The sequence below is a fragment of the Aulostomus chinensis genome, chromosome 4 (assembly GCF_037954235.1).
Source record: "Aulostomus chinensis isolate RoL2024-O1b breed Wild chromosome 4, RoL_Achi_v1.0, whole genome shotgun sequence".
Taxonomy (NCBI): domain Eukaryota; kingdom Metazoa; phylum Chordata; class Actinopteri; order Syngnathiformes; family Aulostomidae; genus Aulostomus; species Aulostomus chinensis.
In genome coordinates, this window is record NC_141323.1 from 12283323 (window position 1) to 12299450 (window position 16128).

Consider the following 16128-nt stretch of genomic DNA (forward strand, 5'->3'; position numbering starts at 1 on the left):
GGCCACTGTACTGAATGCATCATTGACAGGAATCTCACAATATCACTTGCTAATTTGAAGACTGAATGTAGGTCAAGCGATGAAGAGTGCATGACCAAAGTTTTCAAACTCATCCGCAGCAGATGTAGAGAGAGCCCTGGGCAATCTGAAAAGCCCTGTGTGGAAACGGTTCAGATTTGGGGTGGAAAAAAAGAAGAAAAAAAAAAAAAGCCAGCAAGACAACATTTGCAGCTCAAAATGAAGTTGTGTGCAAGCTACGCACGACTTGTAATTGAAGTTTATCATTTGATTTAGCTCCCAAGCGCAGCGCGGTCACGTCCTCAGCGGCCCCTCAGTAGAGAGTTAGGGATTATACGGTGTGTTTTAATTTGTTTGATTTTGCACTGTGTATATTTGCAGACCAGGTGTTAAATACATGCACTGATAAGAAAAGCTATGTCTCTATTTGCATTTTGTCCTATTGTGGGCTGTAAAATAATGAGAAAAAAAATCCTCCGTGGCATCATTTCGACAACCCTAATGAGCAAGTATTTTTTAATCGCATGAAAAACACACGAAAAAAAACAGTTCTGAGGTTTCCAAAGTCAATGAGTAATCTCGTTAAGTGATTTCTCAGCACAATTATGTCTATAAAAGGCTCCTCTCGAAGGTGTGACACGTTCTGTTTGATAGGATTCGTCTCTTTTTCTGCTCTCTACTCAATGAAAGATCCCACAGTGCATTAATGCTGATAAACATGTGTCAACTGCTGAAAAATTAAACCCGTACATTAAGTTCCTCGTGGTTCTGTGACTATGGTGTTACCATACACCACTGTTATCCATGAAGAAGCCAGTTGACGTAAACCACACAATAAAACTAATAAATCCTCTCCTTGTCCTGCTCGTATCAAGCCAGCATAGTTGCAGTTGGGGTTATATTTGCCAATGGTGGTGGTGGTGAATGGAATTTCATTCGCGGCGCTCCAAACATTCTCAACTCTAAAGCAACAAGTCCAGATTCCTCAGGAGAATCCACACACTTCATTTACAGTTGTTTTCGTAAGGGCTATGCCCTACTGAAGAAACAGTGCTAGTGAGAAGAAAAAAAAAAAAAAAAGTCTCCACGGGGAAGTGGAAAGATGTTACATTCGCCAAACGCGGAACTACAACAGCAACAAGCCAAGGGGTTATCATGGTGATGAGAGAGATGTCGAGCTCCCAAACAGCTGTTTAAACCCCCAAACCACAGGCGGCTTGAGTCACTTCAACTTCAGATGCAATCAGGAAGATGGTTTGGATCAAAGCACGGACACAATCACAACACTCACGGCTCTTAAAAAAGAGAAAAATCACAGCATCAGGAGAGGAAAGGTGATATCACTAACATTATCTAAGGAAACAAAGACTCAGTCCAGTTGCTGATTTTTGCCTTTCCTCACAATTACATGGTGCCTCCAGTAAGGCCCCCTCATCCTTCTGATGAGGGGGAAGTGCAACTGCTGTCGTATCTGTGGTGAAATGAAAGATGGTCAACACTGTCTCGCATCTGTCAGTGAAACCAAAACACGATACTGGTACCACGGTGGAAGTTTTCATAAAGGTTTTATGAACAAAAACAGAAAGCGGCACCATACTGTGTACAACTAGAGGGCACTCAAGGGGTGCACATGTCTGCTGAAGCAAGCAAAGCCGGACTCCACGTATCACTAGGTGGCACTAGACAACACACGTCCATGTTGCTGTCTACCACATAAAGATCAGTGTAATTAAGATGTAATCAATGATGTTTGTCACTTCAAGCTCAAGCCATGCGGAATCCACTTGCAATGGTTTCCCTTCCTACCATGAAACATAGAAAACGGGTCGCGTCACTACGATAACACCCACTCCGAGTGTCACATGTGACATTTCCTGTTGCCACCAGGTGGCACTATTACCAATGTCCACCCAAAACTTATTGGATTCTTCCATAGACCACATAACACTGCTCCGCCAAGTTTGGTCAAATTTGGCCTCTGACACACAGAGAAATGACGGTGAAAACTCTACCTCTTTGACAAAGGTTCTAACGTTTAATAAACTCAAGGCATCAGCCATAAAGTTTCCTAACCAGGGGTCGTTTTTCACAAGGAAACACAAGTTTATAAAGCAATCCTATAGACTACAAAGCAGCTTCTTCTGGATCTCAGACCTGTCCTCATTCTGGCTTTACCTCTCCCTCCCCCTCTAGTAGTACAACTTCTCTCTGTAACCTCCTAACCAGGCAGCAGCAAGGCCCTGGACTAGCATACCAGTGGAGAAATTCCCAGATAAGTAATACTCCTAGCCTTGGGGCTTTAGGCATCAGCGCTCTGGCCACTCCTCGTGAGCTACGTCATCAACTCAGAGGCGCGCAACCACTTCCACAAAAGGAATTCCATCTTACCGCCTGCATGTACGTCTGAGTGCGTTATGGGTCTTCATTTGCATGTGCGTGTGTGTGTGTTAGAGAGATCAGCCCAGAAACTGAGATCCGAGGTGAAAAGGTAAATACAAAAACAAGAGGAAAAGGTCTACACCAAGTGGGATGGACTGTAGGCTTTAAAGTTCATTCAGTTAAGCGGTGTACATCCAAGTGTGTATGTGTTTACGCACGAGACAAAGAGCTCACAGCTCCTGTGCTATTGGCAGGGTTCAGGAGGCCAGAGGGTACGAGGGGGAGGGTTAGAGCGCTGCAGGGCGACCAGCTGGGTCCCTCCACTAGATGAGCTCTGCTGGGAGCTGTAACCAGACTACATGCACACATACACACAAAGCCGTTGCCTTCAGTGCTCCAGCTGCTGCTGCTGCTGCTACTGGGGACGACCATATAAGGCCCTGGGATTCCCATGGAAAAAGAAGACCAGGATTGAGGAAGAGGGGGGAAAATGCTTGCGAGTTTGTAACTGTATGTTTCACTTGGTCTCTTGCTCAGCAGCCAAAACAATAGCCCTACTTGAGAGCCAAGTTTGTTTCCATGTGAGGGGTCCAAAGGCGAGAGGGGGCACCAGGATGGGAGAGGCAGCGAGGTCAGATAGCCACGGAGAGATGGCAGAGTACAACCTCGGTCAATATTTCCATAATAGAACCCTTATGTGGAGGCGACGACACAGAGGACAGTAGATGGCTCAGTCAGCAGTCACTGACAGCCAGTCTACTAAAGAGGCATTGAGCATGATCCACAGTACATCCCTCCCCCCACCCCACCCCTGCCCTGCCCCTCCTCCCCCAGCGTACTGGCACTGTGTCACCGCTCACGCCGTCAGGCTCCGAACTCAGAGAGGTTAAATGGATAGTGTGGATGCCAGGGTCTGCCCTGCAAGCATTCTACTAATTTATAGCCATTACCGGCACAAATATAGATTGTTACACTCCCTCACGTAACAGCCTGGTACAATGTCAACCAAAGAACAAGCCCATTTCCACATTACTGGGCAGACCAAAATAAACCGAGGATAATGTATTCTACATGTAAATTCCACTCCCTTCTCATGCGGAAACCATTGTAACAATCTACAGATTTACACTGGGACTGGAAAGTTGAAGTGGTTTGTTTGGTTTATGTCAAGAGTGAAACATCACCCACCAGGGGGGCGGATCTCTGATACACAAATGTATACTTACATGTTATATAGCGATCCAGCATTGTACGGGATAATGGTCTGATACTGAGTCAAGGAGCTGGGTTTGATATCAGCCGATCTTTCATTCAATTTGTATGATAAGTGACTTTTACACAGACCCCAGCTCGCATCAGCAATGTGCCAGTATTCAATATCTGAGAACAGCAATTCAATGAATGTTTGTGTATTTGTAACATTTTGTCTTACAATGCTTGTCAAGCTTGATGACGTCTTAAACAGAACAGAGAGATCCCAGTCGCTACAACAGTGAGACCCAGTTTCTAAATTACAAACTGGTAGCAGAACGGCTGACACTCTCAGCCCAGGCGTCTGCATCAGGACTGCAGAGCTCACATACGTGCATCTCTAGTATACGGCACATCAAAATGAGTGGTCGTTGCCCCTCGACAAAGAACAAACATAAAGCAGCCAAAGCTGATTGCCACAAAAACGGAACTAGGAGCTGAAATGGCAGCAGCGGCCACATGCCCAAGCTTGGCACCTGAAAAAGAGGAAGAGGACTCAGGTTCTTGCCCTGTGGTGCAGACGAAAGGCTCCCTGGCAGGGTGTGAAATGACCTTAACTCCAGTGGATGAACGTCCACATTCACAGGCCACCAAATAGTCAATGTTGTGTGTATGAACTCCAACAACCACTTTTACATTTTGCCAGCATTTGGCTCATGGTCAATCGCACCCGAGTCACTGCTCTGTAAAAGAATAACAAACTGTCGATGAAAAGCAGAGGTGATTTCTGTACCTGTGGAAAATGACTACTGATGGAAAACGAGAGCCATGAACTCACTACAACCCCCTCGGTCACCAGGCAATGATCGACTTATCAGATGCATCATCGCTGTGGCGATCAGTGGAGAAAGCTAGAAACATGCAACAAACAAGGTGATGGCTGTCAGCAGTCCAGAACCAGAGTTTCCATTCTAGTGACATTTTACTCATGACTGGCAAATTAGAATATACTTCCTCCTGGTAACATGCAGACCGGTCATTAATCCCTGTTTGAGGCAATACACAGTACAAAAATCTATTCCATTTGCCACATATAAGCAACAAAAATGGGCGCTTCATGTTTGTTTGCGTGCGTGTGCACATGTGTTTTGCGAGCTGCGGTGATAAAGCGGAGAGGGAGTGGAAGAAACAGGCTCACTAGTGGAGCCTCAAAGAGGAAATGAGAAAAATAAACAGCCACTTCCTGTTCCTCTTTGGCCAGAAATCTCTAAAAGGCTGATCCCTCCTACCATCACCACCGTAGGAAAGACATGCAAGGGCCCCAGTGGCCTTCAAAACAATAGCACACTCACTTTGAGCGATTGTCTACACTGAACGTCAGCCAGGAATCAAGTGAAACACATCCAGCCGCTCAAAACACTCCTGCAACACCTTCGCCTCTTATTTTCCTAAGATAATTATCTAATCCACAACATGTATCAGCCACCAATAAATGACCGAATGAGGAGAAGTTATCATAATTAACAAAATGTATGTTGTTCTTACTCAACATGTTTAATGCTGCATTTAAATATGGGGGGGGGGGGGGTTGTAGCTTATTAATTATTCATTCTAATTAACATCTCATTTCAACTGGATTAACTGACCTGACATTTATGCCTCAAAAGGAAAACACATCTGGTTCCAGCCGTGCTCAGTGCGTTACCTCTCTGAAGAGCAACCGCTATTTTACAACACCTCACTAACAGAATTTGTAGCTGCTCAAATGCAAATGGAATTACAATTTTTTTTATCAATTTTTTTTTTTTTTTGAAAAAGGGAGCTTTCAATCAGAAATAGGGCTGAAATGTACCACTGTCTTCATCACTGGTTAATTTGCGACTTATATTAACGAGTCATAGTTTGTCTGTAAAGTGTCAACGTTTGAAAAATGCTCATCACAATTTCCTCATGCTGTAATTGCCTTTTTAGTCCAAAACCACAAGACTCTTCATTTCCTGTCATGAATGACCGAAAGAGGAAAAACAACAACAACAACAACAAAAACAGCAAAAGCAGCAATAAATCTGGATATCCAAGAGTCTGGAACCAGCAAATGAAAAAAGGGCCAAAGTGATCACTTTACCATCGAATAGTTTGGTGAGTCATTTTCTTTTGAGTGACTCATGTATGAATTCGTTGCAGCTCCAATCAGAACTGATCAAAATTTGAAAACTTTAAGAACTGCTAGGCTTTTCAAGGGCCTCCATCCAACAGGCCGTCAATTCGTGGTTTTTAACATCACTTTTTTTTTTTTTCCCTTCCTGCAGCGGCGTTTAAAACTGTTTGGGATTAACATGAAAAATGTACACAACGGCAACGACTCCGCTCTGGATCCACACTTATGTAAGTTCATTGGAATCAGCAGGCAAAGTACTCAAGACTGTCAAGGTCCAGAGCAATTTCATGATACTGCAGTTTATCTGAGGGCGGCGTATCACTCCAGTACACTTAGACACAAGTACACTAAAGGGGTGGGATAACAGCAAACAGCAGGTACTTTCAATCTCATTTCCACTCTTGGATCAACCAATATTAATGTTAATCAAGTGTAAGGGAAGAATATGAGTGAGAGATTCAGCTTTATGCATGCATTTGTTGTCTCTTTCTCTTCACTTCCTCAAAGGCTTGAAGTGAAGTAATTGATGACGCGCCTCCAATCAATCAGAAAGTTTGGTTCAAGCGCTGGTTTTATATGAAAGATGGAAGACGCTGCAGCAAAATATGACAAACAGCGGTTGAAAGGAGTCAATTATCTCCCAACCCACATCCAGAGATTCCACGGGGTCACCGAGAGAAAGCGAGCAACAACAGCTGGAGGCAGAATCACAACGTTCCTCTGCACGGAGAAACACCAAAACCACAGCAACCTTTACAGGACAGCGTATCATCTTACTGAGGAAATGTTTTAAAGTAAGGAGTTTAACAGATTCTCATTTACACGTGCTTGTTTTTCAACACGGGATATAAGGGGAAGATATAATGACCATTCTTTCTCTCATTACTTGATTTACGCCTCGTTTCAACACGCATTTGCTCGAGTGCATGATTTTCATGAGATGCAAATTATAATGTGATATATAAATCAAACTGAGGATTCAGAGACACAGACTGTCCAAAATTTTCGGAAGTTTTTGCAATCTGCTCGATGCAGTCAATGAAAAACAAACGGAGGGGATGAGCTTCACAAACACACCGGAGATCCCGGAGGTTTCGTACGGAGTAAAGGGACCTCAGATGTACAGACAATTTCATCGCAGCCAATAGTGAAAATGACTTCACGCTACATCTGAGTCCTAATGCTGCACACCGTCATCGCACATAAAGAAATAATACATTTAAAACATCAAAACCATGCATTTAGAGCAGAGATAGCGGGCCTCTGATTGGGAACTGAATCATGAGGTGTTGAGAGATTTTCGCTCCTCGTCCCAACTTAGCAACTCCGGCGCTGTAACATGATGTCTGGATTGTGCCCAATGAGCCAATGGTTACTTTTGACCTTTAACCCTCATTCCGTCAACTGAAGATGCAGCCATTTTGAGATTACACGGAAAGAATGTAACCTCACCCTTCTACAGACAACAAATGGACATGCGCTCACTGTCTTAATTGTACTCGCTGCTCTGTAAGACAATGAGGAATTCGCCGTCTCTGGGTCCAGGTGTTTTCAGTTCAAAAAACAGCTCATAAAAACACTCAGTGTGAGGCATGTGACTGCCGCCAAGCAAACAACAACCAGGTTGGCTTCAAGAAGATCTGGCTTAAGTAGAAGACAGACACGATGTGCCACAGGGTGGGGGGGAGACGAACTGAAGTCATCCCTAAAACATTTCACGGCAGCTCAATAATATGCATGGCTTGGAAAAGTGGGGGCCAACACAAAGGCAAGCGGTGGGCATCCGTCTTTTTTCCGATCCATCCAACACAAAAGCCCAACCAGGAAAACGCGTATAACTCAAAAAGCTGTTTCATGTAGGAGAAGAATGCCATGGCGTGATAGACAGATATCGATCAAATCAACACATGCTTGTAGAAAACAGAAATAAACATGAAGAGACCCTGGATTTAAACCAACCCTGGATTTCTCAAGTAAAATATATTTAAAAAAAAAAAAAAAAAAAAGCAGTGCACTGTCCCAAATATCACATGAATGCACATTTGGACAAGGTCAAGTCTGTGTCTGCAGTCTTGCTGTGAGAGCAGCCCAGCTCATACAAGTAACAGCCGGATCGCTCTACAGTGGAATTCTCCTTACGACCCCAGATGAACCAGTTCCAACCTGCACCAGCACTCATCTGACATACTTCAGAGAGCCCTCTCTGATCTAGTTCCTCTGGTGGGGATGCATCTGGTATGTTAACCTGCTATGTGTCACAGCGATGTCACACTGACTGGAAACCAACAGACGCATGCATGATTTAAATGTCATGTACGGCAGTTTCTGGAAAGGCCAGCCTCTCTCATGGGTAGCTGATCAGCAAGCTCAATGAGGGAGAAACACACAACTGGGCGTGTGTTTATTCCCCGTGACCTCATCAACATGTGCTAAATAGTCACGCGGGTTATGCTTCAATTCAAATAGATTTAAAATGTTCAGCAACAACCTTTAAAAAAAAAAAAAAGAGGGGGGGGGAGGGTTAAACGTTGTTGTCTTGACACATAGTGCAGAAACTACACTGACGTGTCACAATCAGCAGATGACCTGGGGTGTTGCAAAGCACCAACACACAAACATCACAAGGACTTCCTGCTGTTGATTATGGGGTTGGTGAAGAGGCTGAATGAAACCGTGAGCGAGGCCGGCCTGACAAGGAAGGACCTGCCAATTACACACAGGTGAAATGTGCACGTTCCGGGGCTCTGGTGCTAAAATTAAGCCTCTCAAGAGCACCAAGGTTACGAAAGCTTTACAGTGATTCACGACTCTGCCTTGAATTTGTTGACCTACCAAGAGAACAAACTCAGCAGCGACAAAACACCCTTTCATCTTGCTTGACGTGTGTATGTGTGGTACTGGATGAAGAGGTAGCAGGACATTCCTTCCTTCTGCTGTATCATGTTCGTTTGGCTGTCATCCATAACCATCCAGACTTGGTACCATTTCCATGCTCGCTTCCTTTCCTCTCCCTCATTTCCTATTCATGATGTTGCTCCAACCATCTGTTTAGACTCAAGAGATAGGTCAGAGTTTACTTGCGCTTGACCCGTTTAGTTTTGTGGTTAATAACATCCACGTTATGAAAGATGGCACTAAGACACTGGAGAAAGCCAAATAAGACTGAAATTAGTTGGTGTATTCACAGCAGAGGCGCGCAGCTTTTACAAATCTAGTGAAACTGTTATTGGCGTCACTGACAGACGTTGGCTTCCAGACCAGGTTTTTAAAAATATCAAACAACAACAACATGTCACTCGCAATAACAACTGACGAGGAAGGCCATAATTAGCTTTATTAGCAACGACCAACATATGACAATCATATTTTAAGAGAGGACTGGCAGTTTGGGCAAGACAAAGAACAACAGCATCTAGACTGTCTAGATTCCAGACCATGAATTATTGAGTTGCATGTCTTAATGTATTCGGCAAAATGCTAAGAGATGCATGAATGACTCATGACTACTGTAGGATAGCTTTAAACCTGAACAAAGACCCCAGGAGTGGGTGAAAGCAGACTGCATCCAAAAAGGGGAGCTCCAGACAGTACAGACGCTACTCTTTACCAGTAAAAAGCCAAGAATGGGTTTGTTTTCAGCTATGCATTTGATTAAAAACAAACAAAAAAAACAACAACTACTGTGTTTTACTTTACTTTTTACCTTCATTAGATCAGTAATGCAGCTGCGCTACAGAATGAAAGAGAATGCGAGCATCACGAATTTAAAAGCTCAACAAAGAAATGGTCACTGTCAACTCCGCAAGCAACAGCATCCACACACCAGCAGCAGAGATTGTTGGATGAATCATCATCTGAGTCAACTCAGCAAGGAAAAACATGGAATTCAGGTGTTTCAATGGTGTATTCCAATTTTTTTTTTTTTTGTTTTGCAAACCAACCACAACAATCAGCTCCTGATCACCGAAAACCAACAGAACACCACAAAAAAACAACAAGATAATCAACAGCGAGTCCACGCCAGAATAAATCTGTAGTAAAGCCTTAAAAATGATAGCAGGACATGTGCGAAGTGCTGTGCGGAACATTGTGCTTCACTAAAAGTTCAGCGTTAACGGAACTGTAAACGCTACTTGAACTGGCTAAAGTGTGATATTCATAATATCTTCCTCATGAGGAAATCTTTGCCATCCCTACAACAAAATGTGCGATCTGCAAGTTTTCCCTCCACTGAAAACTGTATCGTTTCTCTTTTAACGCCACCTGAGGGCCAAAGATTCCACCAGGGATGTTGATTTCGAGGCGTACAAAGAAGACGCAAATCTAAAATGTTTTACATGATGTAACAGAGCTTAGTGGGATTCTTAATTAAAGCAACACCGGGAAGACTTTGTCATCTGGCCTCATTTGCTTCAGGCGTATTAAACACACAACATATACGCCGCTACAAACTCCTCAAATGCTATGGAGAGACTGCATAGTGTATCACAACACAACATCTTAAAAATATGCAATTACGGGTCGTCTCTACCTCCAAGTCATCACATCTGCAGACAGATAATGAAAGTGGAGACCTGACAGATTTCTGGGGGTTTTCTTATGAGACTGATCTGAATCTCTGCTGTGTAGGCGAGAAAAACAGGTGAGAGCAACAGGGAAGATCTGCACTGAAATGTGATGCACACATGTTGAGCCCGCCTCAGCCAAAGGGGCCTCTCCACATGAGATGGCAGGATTTTCTCTCTCTAACAGAAAGGCAGTAGACTCGGGACCCGTAAAAAGAGGATGCCTTTATCGAGAGGAGGACAGGGACGTGTCGTTCCTCCCCTCCGTCCGACTGCAAGCCAGCACAGCTGAGAATCTCAGGGCCGGAGCATTAGAGGGATCCACAGTAATTATGTAATGTGTTAATATGACTGATGCTGGTCTGGATGAAAAGAAACATAGCTACCTCACCATCCTCCGCCACATGCTCCGTAATTGTTCCATGGCAACATTCATTAGGTTGATTCTCATTTCTAACTGCTCGGCGCTGCCAAAGACTCGTTCTCTGTTCACTCTGTTATGCAACTCCCACTCTGTACATGCAAATCCACCAACACAAGTGACTAGCAACCTTCCTGAGTCGTTGTCATGGAGACAGTGCAAGATAATGTTCATAGACTTCAGGGCCATAATGAGGGTGTGTAATGTCAACAGAGCCAAGGCATTGTAACGCCCGACTCCAGCATGTTAAGCCGACTCCTGTCACCTCGGTCCTGAGGATCAGCGACCGCCACAAGAAAAAAAAGAAAAGAAAAAAAGGTTCAGGTGTAGGTCAGTGCGGAGATTTTCTTGTGAGAGGCGACAAGCCCTGGTTACCTCCACACTAATTGCCTTGATGGAGCTCAGTGGGCAACAGTCAGCTGGGTCTTGGCATAGTATGTGGACAGACAAGCCGGGGAGAATGACTAGAGGGGAGGGGTTTAGGTGACAGCTGAGGAATGTATGCTCTGCTCTCTCTTTGCCATGGTTTCCAAATACTGTCATGTGAGGAATGCACAGGCTAGGGCGACAGGACTTGGAATGCTACCCTCTGAGATAAGTTTAGCCAAGAGGATCTGAAATGCTCCGACATCTATTGGACACTTAATTTACATTTTGTCCGCAGTCCACCTGAAGCTAGGTGTTTGGGTGAGCCAGTCCAGATGAATGATGTTCAACTTCGGACTCCATCGACTTAGCATTCCAGCATTCTTGCATCTATTTAAATCAAAAACTGCAGCCCTCACAAGTTGTACCTGCTTGATTTTCCCCTTAAATACCCTCACACCTGCAGGAGAGCCAGTAAAGCTCTTCATCCTGGACGCACCGGCTGAGGAGGTCATGCAAGTCTACAGGTCACAGGTCACTCAGCAAAAGTCATTTTTAAAGTGAGAGAAGGTCCATGACTCACATAGAGACACCACCTCAATCCTAAATATGAGATTAAACCAGGGCCGCACTACAAAGCGGAGCTACAGACTCTGAGTCATACCCAAACTTAGTATCATCTCCTGATACCCAGTTAGGAGAACTTGCGGCAGCTGTATTTATAACCCTGCCCCGGTCAACAGCATTGGGAGTGATATCGCTGCACCCAGTGAGGAGTGAACCCTCATGTAACAACATGACACACTTCACAACAAAGCCAGAGGTCAGTCGATAAGACACCATAGAACAGTTTGGTTTTCTCGGCAAAACATCTGAAATACTTGTGATCTTCCCGTAACCATTAAAAGGACTTGATGACAACGTCGTCCTGTCATCACAGGGACACCAGAAAACTGGAAAAGGTTTTGGCAGCCTTCAAGATGAAAGAGATTTCATATTTATTTCACATATATTTTCATCTATTTTAAACTAACCTGATTTATCAAATGACAAAGTCATCTGAGCACTGACTAGCGAGGCTCAGCTGGGCGCCTCTTCTCATGCGTTACTTTAATTTCCATCACTCAGCATTAGACCTGAATGTTCTCATGCAAAACTCGGTGCACCACTGGTCCTCAATCATGGTGACTCGTGAATGTTGCGCTGGCTAAATAAAACACAACGGAGCAACCAGAGGGCACTGCATCAGCTTCACGGAACAAGAGTCGGCACAGACCAAAAAGGAAGTTGTAGATGTTTAACAATCTAATTCGGTTCAAAATGAAGAACGCTTGTGTTACACCACGAAAGATACAACTTTTTTTGGGGGGGGTGGCGGTAAAAAAAAATCACCTCCTCCTAACTTGATTTTTTTTGACAGTTCAACATCAGTAGAGAAAAGTGCCTGTTCATAACTCACTAAATTGACGTAGAATTTGTTTGTGTTACGTGAATATCTGTTCTGCTACCATGCTCTTGAGTGTAAAAATCAATTTTTTAAAAAAAGGAGAGAAATGTAAAAAATGACACCCATAGAGACGTCATGTGACTTTGATTGTGTGTGTCCTCAATTCGACCAAGCAAACTAACGTCATCTTTAACACAAGTCTCTATACCACCTTCACCTCCAAAACACATCACATCACATGCCGGCCTAAAAAAAAACACACACACACACTCTATCCTCTCATCTCCAGAGATGGTTCGGACTTGAGAGCGGCACTGCAAATTCTTTCCTCACTCTCGCTCATCCCTGGACATCATCCCAAAAAAAGGCAACATTTCCACCCAGTGAGGTTTCACAGGGGGGCTGTGTTAATGCCAGACTTTAATAAAACAGTCTGAGCACAAATAGTGGTTGAAAAACACCTGTAAATATTCTTGAAAATATCAATTCATCAGCTACAACATTACAGTGGAACAACACATGCACCATCTAGCAAGGGGGTACACAAAGCAGGGCTTACTAAAACCAGACATGTGGGTATGAGTAATGAGGTGACATCACGAGAGATCTATGCTAGTATTAAAGATTATTGGAATTCTTCTGTTCGGTCTTTATAGCACCTGCTTCCCACATAGCAGAAAGTACTCCAAAGATTTATTTATTTTGTCACTATAACAGCTCATTTCAAGCAAAAAATAAATGAGTCATTTCTGCAGAACTCGAACCGGGGTGCCCCCTTACATGTAAACACACCGTCTAGTTAAGGACATTTTCTCCAGATCTCCAACCAGTGCAACAAATTCAGCGACTGTAAGTTAGTTGATGATACACGGCAGCTCATAACCACGCGATGGTCACTTGTAAGAAATCTCACTATACACAATCACAGGTTCTAAAAGAAAAAGCCTTCTAGACACAGGATATTCTGTTATCGTTACCTAACTAGTACAAGGATGCAAGACGTGGGCACATCTGGAATACCAAACTAACTGGATACAACTAGACTGATCAATAAAGCACAATGGCACATATGCTATTTACATTAAGGTGAAGCATCTAAAACCCTAACACAAACATTCATTATGTAAACCATGCCAGGGATCGCCTTTCTATACCTGTAACTACCACCGACCACAACATTACGATTAACAGACTTTTGAACCCTGCAAGTGAAACGTTTTTTCTCCGTTTGATTTGAATAAGTACAGAAAAGCTCATATATAGAACAGCACTGTGAGAATACTGACTGACGAGACCAAAAACGAGCTGCCATTTTCATTATTTGCCTGTGCAAGTACACAGACTAGCAGCTAGCGTCGTTAGCGGGCAAAAAGCTAGCCTGACAATGCTGAGAGTACAGTCCAAAAAGAAAAGAAAATCCCATTCACACACACAAAACTTCAGAGTTCAAAACTAAGTTATCGGGTCACGAAACGTATCATCTGCAAGCCAGTGGTCGCAAGCCAACGTCGTCTCCGAAGCTAGCTAGAGAATGAATTAACATTAGCTAAACCTCGAATACAGCTAACGGAAGCTAGCTGGACATGCTAACGTAGCGCTAGCGTCCATTCCGCTGTGCCAATACTGCCCTGTAATATTCCCCCAATGTTTTATCACGGTACAACTGATGAAACAATACTGCTGTGAACAATATGTATATTTATGTTTTGACACCGTGTTGAAAAGACAGCCCTAGTCAACAAAATGACGTTCACGAACGCTAACTAGCCTCTTCCTCTCTCCGGGGAGTTAGCCACTGGGTTTATCAACAAAACGACTTTTACTGCTAGCCAGGTAGTAGCCATCGCGGTGCATTTTCATTTAGAGTGGATCGAGTTTCTCAATCAATGACAACATTGGTGTTGGCTAACAGCATGACTGGACGGCATCATTCATAAACCAGCTTCATCATACTTCGCCCCTAAGCACCGAAGGCTTTTAAACTTTGTGTGCGTGTCATTTTGAATTAAAAAAAAGTGACAAAACGCCCCCCCCCCCCCCGAAGTGCAGCACTACAGCAAATAGACTGCACCCACTGACCGAGGACAGCCTCAGTCAGTCCGGTTTCATGAAGTAGCTTGTTAGCTGCTAGCTTTGCTGCTTTATGCGTGTAGTCTGGGAAATTGTAGGCGAGGGAAAAAAAACTGGAAGAATGTTTTTAGATTTCAGTGTTAAAGCCAGCCTGTGTTCATCCGCGTCGAAAGGGACGGGTGTGCTAGGTAGGTAAACAACGGGATGAGAATGGCTTCCACTTGACAGGTGTTCCAAGAGCCAGCAGTTGCTAGCAACACACCGACTTTGGGGTCTCCTAGCCCTGGCAGCACCGATGACAGACATTTACAGACGGGGACAAACCTGGTGGAGGGCGGTGAGACCGTCTACATTGGCGTAGTTGATGTCAGCGCCCCGGTCAAGCATTCGGAGCACCTCCTCGGTATCGCCGCTTGAGCAGGCGGCCAGAAACACGGCGCCATCATCGAACTTCACCTTCGTCTTCTTCTTTTTCAGAATAGGAGGCTCCAGGTCCGTTTCCGAGCCCAGCCATCGCTTCAACTGCTCATTCCTCTTCTGCTTGGCGTCCGCCATCTTCATCCCCCTCCTGTCTCGGGCTTCTTATCTTTCTCCGAGAGAGGATATACTTTATAGTGCCACTATCCCACAGCGCACTGGGGCGTGGGAAGGGAGGGCTGGGGAGGAGGAGGAGGGGGGGGGGGACTCGGCGAAAGAGGGCGTCTGGATTGTTTTCCCGTAACATCGCGAGATTTGGAGCTCAGGAGCTGCAGTATAACGTCATCAGCAGCAGATTATGAGGGGAGAGTGAGTTGGGTAATCCCTTATAGACTGTGTACACCAAATAAGACAAGAGCTCTTGAAAATATTATATAACATGAACTGGCTCTCAAGCATTTTTACTTTTGGAAGCAGGCAGAGTCAAATATGTGCTCATATTATATAATAATTCCATCTCTAGGTTCATCAATGTCTTACCATACTAATATAATATATTGGCTGTTGTTACCAATTCATGAGTTCATTTATTTGTTGTTATAGATGGTTGCTGCTGTCACTGAGGGACCTTTGAACCCAAACTGGTGCCCAAATTTTTTTGCCCTTGCGGGGCCGAACTAAGTGGTGGGCGACGCGTCTGAAGAAAACACATGTTGTGTTGTTCAAATGCCTCTTTTGTCTTATTTTTCTGCTTTTTTTTTTCTTGTCTCACTTCACTGACATCAACCTGAAATTAAAATCTGGAAGGAAAAAAAAAGGGTGTTATTGGTATTGGCTGTCAGGCAGTTAAAAAAAAAAATGTAATTAATTACAGGATTTGTAATTAATTAATCTAATGAATCGCACTTTAATCTCATATCTGCTTAAGATCCCCCCAAAAAAGAATTCGAGTTCTAGGACATTAAAAAAAAAAATTGCATGACTAATCAAATGAATACAAGGGTAGATTTGGAATCCACGTTTTTATTGGTGATTAAATAAAACCTAAGTCGGGACGCCTTAAGGCGGAGCCTCAAACAGGCACTTTGACTGGCGA

General features: G+C 43.9%; 1 protein-coding gene across 4 annotated transcripts in view; it reads right to left on the reverse strand.

Moving 5' to 3' along the window:
* ppp1r12a (protein phosphatase 1, regulatory subunit 12A) overlaps positions 1–15274 on the reverse strand; it is a 52580-nt gene extending 37306 nt beyond the window's left edge. For all 4 annotated transcript variants that reach the window (XM_086201840.1, XM_086201842.1, XM_086201841.1 and 1 more), the window contains exon 1: positions 14940–15274. In XM_086201840.1, the coding sequence (XP_086057966.1) occupies positions 14940–15176 (237 nt within the window). In that variant the 5' untranslated portion in view covers positions 15177–15274. The remainder of the gene's footprint in view (positions 1–14939) is intronic.
* Between the last annotated feature and the right edge of the window lie 854 nt (positions 15275–16128).